Here is a 7,098-nt window from a genome sequence, read left to right as displayed (position 1 = left end):
AGCCTAGCCAATCGATTGGGGCGGAAGCAATAACCAATAGACGCAACCTGGACTGGCCAACCAATCAGCACACTCTTCCAGATCTTTCCTCAGGATCGCACCACTCCGGTGCACGCAGTCCCCTTTATCCAATCCGAGGCCGCGCTTGCTAAGATTGACGGGCGCTGCTGCGTATGAGAAAGCGAGTTAGAAGCTGGTTGTGGGGCGGGCCGAGAGCTGGGGGAATTCTCAGATCGCAGTGAGAGCCGAGAGACGCGAAACATGGCGGAGAGCGACTGGGATACCGTGACCGTGCTCAGGAAGAAGGGCCCCACCGCTGCGCAGGCCAAGTCCAAGCAGGTTAGGCGGTCACTAGTGGCCCGGAGTATAAACTCTGACTTCCTACTACATAGGGCTTGGGGCCTACAGCCTCTGGGACTCCTCTACTGGGCCCCTATGCGCCTCATGGTCTGTAAGTTTCCCTGTAGCACTATGGCAGCTCCCACCCATATGGCCAACCCTGGCTGTAGCACTATGGCAGCTCCCACCCATATGGCCAACCCTGGCTGTAGCACTATGGCAGCTCCCACCCATATGGCCAACCCTGGCTGTAGCACTATGGCAGCTCCCACCCATATGGCCAACCCTGGCTGTAGCACTATGGCAGCTCCCACCCATATGGCCAACCCTGGCTGTAGCACTATGGCAGCTCCCACCCATATGGCCAACCCTGGCTGTAGCACTATGGCAGCTCCCAGTCATATGGCCAACCCTGGCTGTAGCACTATGGCAGCTTCCACCCATATGGCCAACCCTGGCTGTAGCACTATGGCAGCTCCCACCCATATGGCCAACCCTGGCTGTAGCACTATGGCAGCTCCCACCCATATGGCCAACCCTGGCTGTGGCACTATGGCAGCTCCCACCCATATGGCCAACCCTGGCTGTAGCACTATGGCAGCTCCCACCCATATGGCCAACCCTGGCTGTAGCACTATGGCAGCTCCCACCCATATGGCCAACCCTGGCTGTGGCACTATGGCAGCTCCCAGTCATATGGCCAACCCTGGCTGTAGCACTATGGCAGCTTCCACCCATATGGCCAACCCTGGCTGTAGCACTATGGCAGCTCCCACCCATATGGCCAACCCTGGCTGTAGCACTATGGCAGCTCCCACCCATATGGCCAACCCTGGCTGTAGCACTATGGCAGCTCCCACCCATATGGCCAACCCTGGCTGTAGCACTATGGCAGCTCCCAGTCATATGGCCAACCCTGGCTGTGGCACTATGGCAGCTCCCACCCATATGGCCAACCCTGGCTGTAGCACTATGGCAGCTCCCACCCATATGGCCAAACACTTATAGAAGGAATAGTCTTAAAGGGCCAGTAACACCAGCAAATACAAGGGAAGGGGGTGGGGTTCACAGGTAAGTACTGTTTGTTTCAGAGGCAGCTGTGTTTCTATGGGGGCTGCCATAGAAACACAGCTGCTTATGTTATCATTAGATAGTAGGTAATAGAGAAGCAGTTAATTACCCAGGGTGGGCAATTAACATGGATACCAGGGGATATTGAAATGCCTTGCACTCTATAACTCTATAGGCCTAGGGGGATATTAGGGGGTAATATTGCCAACCTAATGTAATAACCCAAGGACACCTATTTGCTTGTTATTCTTCCTCATGGATGTGATTGGTGGAGAGTTGTTATGGGAGTTGTAGTTTGACAACATTGGGTGTTACATGTTTGCTAACTCCTGTCCTAAGGTCAGAGATCTTTAGCAACATGTGCTGTATAGTCATGCGGCCCAGGTGTTCTGCCCACGCAGGGTTTGTGTGCCCAGAACATTCCCTCTCTGTATATTTGTATTTATACATATGGGTAGGGATTTTATTGAAAGTAAAAACATTACAAGTAAAATATAAACATTTCAGAAACAGAAAAGCAAACAAAAATGCATCACATTATTACTCAATGAAAATCAGAAGCAAAGAAGAATCACAAATGAAAATGTACATTTACCCATTTATACATATGGGTAGGAGGTGCCATAGTGTTTCCCTTAGACAGTACAGTATGGGGGTACAGCTTATTGTGTGCCCAGAACATTCCCTCTCTGTATATTTGTATTTATACATATGGGTAGGGGGTGCCATAGTGTTTCCCTTAGACAGTACAGTATGGGGGTACAGCTTATTGTGTGCCCAGAACATTCCTTCTCTGTATATTTGTATTTATACATATGGGTAGGGGGTGCCATAGTGTTTCCCTTAGACAGTACAGTATGGGGGTACAGCTTATTGTGTGCCCAGAACATTCCTTCTCTGTATATTTGTATTTATACATATGGGTAGGAGGTGCCATAGTGTTTCCCTTAGACAGTACAGTATGGGGGTACAGCTTATTGTGTGCCCAGAACATTCCTTCTCTGTATATTTGTATTTATACATATGGGTAGGGGGTGCCATAGTGTTTCCCTTAGACAGTACAGTATGGGGGTACAGCTTATTGTGTGCCCAGAACATTCCTTCTCTGTATATTTGTATTTATACATATGGGTAGGGGGTGCCATAGTGTTTCCCTTAGACAGTACAGTATGGGGGTACAGCTTATTGTGTGCCCAGAACATTCCCTCTCTGTATATTTGTATTTATACATATGGGTAGGGGGTGCCATAGTGTTTCCCTTAGACAGTACAGTATGGGGGTACAGCTTATTGTGTGCCCAGAACATTCCTTCTCTGTATATTTGTATTTATACATATGGGTAGAATGTTCTAATTATATTTCTACTGTTTCTTCTTGCCTTTCAGGCCATAACAGCCGCTCAGAGACGAGGGGAAGAGGTAGAGACGTCAAAAAAATGTAGGTTGGAGTTCTATTTACATGGATAGCCTGACCGTAATAAGTGTAAATATGTACTCGGTTACCCATAGCAACCAAGCTGCAGGTTGTTTTCATCGCTCTGATTGGTTGCTATGGGTAACTGCGCTTACTGTACATGACATTTTGGGTGTGTTTTGCTCAGGGTCGGCCGGACAGAACAAGCAGCACACAATCACCAAAAATACAGCCAAGCTGGACAGAGAAACGGAGGAGCTTCACCACGATAGGGTGCCCCTGGAAGTGGGCAAAGTCATCCAGCAGGGGCGGCAGGGCAAGGGCATGAACCAGAAGGACCTGGCAACGGTGAGTGCAACTCGTCTCTGGGGCGTTGGGCAGCTGGGCTTCTCTATTGATGGAATTCTCTAAACTGCCCAATGTCTGGCTGAAATTTGATTGGACAAACCTTATTGATTGGACCAATAAGGTTCTGACACTGTGCGACGCGTATGTGCCTGCAGCCCAGCCATGTTCCAACTGATCCATGAGATGCATTCAAGGGATAGTTCAGCTTTAAATGAACTTTTACTATGCAATTGGTCTTCATTTTTTGATGGGTTTTCGGTTATTTGGCTTTTTTTGTTCAGCAGCTCTCCAGTTGGGTATTTCAGCAGCTGTCTGGTTGCTAGGGTCTTATTTACCCTAGCAACCAAGCAGTTGTTTAAACAGGAGACTGGACTATGAATAGGCGAGGGCCTGCGTAGAAAGATAAGTAATGAAAAGTAACAATAACAATAAAACTGGAGCCTCACCGAGCAATAGGGTTTGGCTGCCGGGGTCAGTGACCCCCATTTGAAAGCGGCAAAGAGGCTGAAAAAGGCAAAAAAAAAAAAAAGATTGTAAGCTCACTGGGGCAGGGACTGATGGGAATGGGATAGGGACCTTAGATTGTAAGCTCACTGGGGCAGGGGCTGATGGGAATGGGATAGGGACCTTAGATTGTAAGCTCACTGGGGCAGGGGCTGATGGGAATGGGATAGGGACCTTAGATTGTAAGCTCACTGGGGCAGGGGCTGATTGGAATGGGATAGGGACCTTAGATTGTAAGCTCACTGGGGCAGGGACTGATGGGAATGGGATAGGGACCTTAGAGTGTAAGCTCACTGGGGCAGGGACTGATGGGAATGGGATAGGGACCTTAGATTGTAAGCTCACTGGGGCAGGGACTGATGGGAATGGGATAGGGATCTTAGATTGTAAGCTCACTGGGGCAGGGACTGATGGGAATGTGATAGGGACCTTAGATTGTAAGCTCCACTGGGGCAGGGGCTGATGGGAATGGGATAGGGACCTTAGATTGTAAGCTCACTGGGGCAGGGGCTGATGGGAATGGGATAGGGACCTTAGATTGTAAGCTCACTGGGGCAGGGGCTGATGGGAATGGGATAGGGACCTTAGATTGTAAGCTCACTGGGGCAGGGACTGATGGGATGGGATAGGGACCTTAGATTGTAAGCTCACTGGGGCAGGGGCTGATGGGAATGGGATAGGGACCTTAGATTGTAAGCTCACTGGGGCAGGGACTGATTGGAATGGGATAGGGACCTTAGATTGTAAGCTCACTGGGGCAGGGACTGATGGGAATGGGATAGGGACCTTAGATTGTAAGCTCACTGGGGCAGGGACTGATTGGAATGGGATAGGGACCTTAGATTGTAAGCTCACTGGGGCAGGGACTGATGGGAATGGGATAGGGACCTTAGATTGTAAGCTCACTGGGGCAGGGGCTGATGGGAATGGGATAGGGGCCTTAGAGTGTAAGCTCACTGGGCAGGGGCTGATGGGAATGGGATAGGGGCCTTAGAGTGTAAGCTCACTGGGGCAGGGGCTATAGTCTCAGACAGCGCTGGGGGATATACTATATAAATAACAGAGCGCCAGGCAGTTACTAATACATTTCCCTCTTTCAGAAAATCAATGAGAAGCCGCAAGTGATCGCCGATTACGAGAGCGGAAAGGCCATTCCCAACAACCAGGTGCTGGGCAAGATCGAGCGGGCTATAGGTAAGGCTGTGATAGGGCGGCTGTACCCATAGGCGGGGTTTCTCTGCACCAATCATCACGCGCCTCTGCTTGTCCCCAGGGCTGAAGCTGCGCGGGAGAGACATTGGAAAACCCCTCGATCCCATCGTGAAAAAGAATTGAAGACAAAGCCTCGAAGTCGGCGCTCCCCGCTGATCTCGCCCGGCCGGGTCCCTTTGGTCTAAACCGGCCGCTAAATTGTCGCATTGCCAAGCCGCTACCAACACACGGGGGGGGGGGGGGGGGTAAGGACTGGGGGGTCGGAGGCAAAACCTGCTGTAAAGAAATAATGTGGCCCCTTTGTCCCCTAAAGAGTAAAACTCTAACGGCACATTCTCCGCCCGCCGGGGAGCCGGACGCGCAGCTAATTTATGGGCAGTATTTTATGTTTCAGTGGAATTATTTGTTTGCCCCACTTGCCCTTGAGTGAGAGTTGGGGGTGGGAGGGAGGGGTATTTTTATTTTTGCTGAGGGAAGGAACGATACTGAATATGGGGTTGGGGGATAATCACACTCTAGCGCTTTCATCTCTCACATCTTTTCTCTGAAGCAATTGTAAAATAAAAGTTTGTTATCCTTCCGCCTTGTGTGGTGCGTCGGCTGCCCGTCCCTGATTGGCACGGGGGTTTCTTGGCTGCCCACCCTGGATTGGCACGGGGATTCCTTGGCTGCCCGCCCCGGATTGGCACGGGGATTCCTTGGCTGCCCACCCTGGATTGGCACGGGGGTTTCTTGGCTGCCCGCCCCGGATTGGCACGGGGGTTTCTTGGCTGCCCGCCCCGGATTGGCACGGGGGTTTCTTGGCTGCCCGCCCCGGATTGGCACGGGGATTCCTTGGCTGCCCGCCCTGGATTGGCACAGGGATTCCTTGGCTGCCCACCCTGGATTGGCACAAGGATTGCTTGGCTGCCCACCCTGGATTGGCACAGGGATTCCTCGGCTGCCCACCCTGGATTGGCACGGGGATTCCTCGGCTGCCCACCCTGGATTGGCACAGGGATTCCTTTGCTGCCCACCCCGGATTGGCACAGGGATTCCTTGGCTGCCCGTCCCGGATTGGCACAGGGATTCCTTGGCTGCCCGTCCCGGATTGGCACAGGGATTCCTTGGCTGAACGCCCTGGATTGGCACAGGGATTCCTTGGCTGAACGCCCTGGATTGGCACGGGGATTCCTTGGCTGAACGCCCTGGATTGGCACGGGGATTCCTTGGCTGACCGCCCTGGATTGGCACGGGGATTCCTTGGCTGCCCGCCCCGGATTGGCACGGGGGTTCCTTGGCTGCCCGCCCCGGATTTTCACGGGTATTCCTCGGCTGCCCGCCCCATATCCCTAAGCTGCCCACCCTGGATTTGGCCCCGGGATGCCTCAACTGCCCCTTCTAGATTTGGCACCAGGATTCCTCGGCTGCCCGCCCCGGATTTGGCACAGGGATTCCTTGGCTGCCCGCCCCAGCTTTGGCCCCGGGATTCCTCAACTGCCCCTTCTAGATTTGGCCCCGGGATTCCTCAACTGCCCCTTCTAGATTTGGCACCGGGATTCCTCAACTGCCCCTTCTACACTTGGCACCACTGGGTTCCTCGGCTGCGCCTTCTACATTTGGTACCAAAATAAAAGCAGATTTATCTCGCTGCTCCTCGTGGGTGGGGACAGTTTAGCAGTAGCCTTTTGCAGCCAATTATGTCCTAGTGCCCTTTATAAGTAGCTGTAGAGCAGTCTGGGGTTTCTGTCAGTCAGTAGCACCCCCCCCATGCAGGCACATTGGTGGGGGATAGTAGACGCCCCCTAAGGAACTCACTTAAGCAAAGCCCTGTATCGCCTTCATGTCAGAGCAATGGAACCCTTGTATAGGCTTATTCTTTGTTATGGGGGGCATATGGGGGCTCCATGCTGCCCGAGAGGCTTTATATCGAGGTCTCTGGTACCATCAGAGCTAACATCCAACTGCTGTAATGGGATTCCTAGTAAGTCCAGACTTCTCTTTGGGGCCCTCCAGCCTTTAGAGCCCCGATAATGATGGGTAAAGTATTACAGGGCAGCATGTAGGGTACAGAATACAAATCCCAGCATCCACTGCCAGCCCCTATTTAGGTAAAGATTATGGGGGTCAGAGGGAGGATTCTTCGGGGCTACTGGAACTAGGGTTGCCATGACAACATTTGGGGCACCCAGCCAAAGGGGTCCCCAAGAGCTGTAACCTTAGGTTTGTATG

The 7,098-nt window shown here is 52.1% G+C and overlaps 1 protein-coding gene across 1 annotated transcript; it reads left to right on the top strand.

Moving 5' to 3' along the window:
* Positions 1-248: 248 nt before the first annotated feature.
* On the top strand, positions 249-5,467 carry edf1 (endothelial differentiation related factor 1). The gene is given in 5 exon segments (NM_001016686.2): positions 249-339; positions 2,796-2,847; positions 3,011-3,171; positions 4,776-4,869; positions 4,949-5,467. Coding segments are annotated over 5 exon segments (447 nt in total). The 5' UTR covers positions 249-261; the 3' UTR covers positions 5,011-5,467.
* The last annotated feature ends 1,631 nt before the right edge of the window (positions 5,468-7,098 follow it).

The sequence above is a fragment of the Xenopus tropicalis genome, chromosome 8 (assembly GCF_000004195.4).
Source record: "Xenopus tropicalis strain Nigerian chromosome 8, UCB_Xtro_10.0, whole genome shotgun sequence".
Lineage (NCBI taxonomy): Eukaryota > Metazoa > Chordata > Amphibia > Anura > Pipidae > Xenopus > Xenopus tropicalis.
Note: the sequence above shows the minus strand (reverse complement) of the source record. Positions and strands in the feature narration are given on the sequence as shown.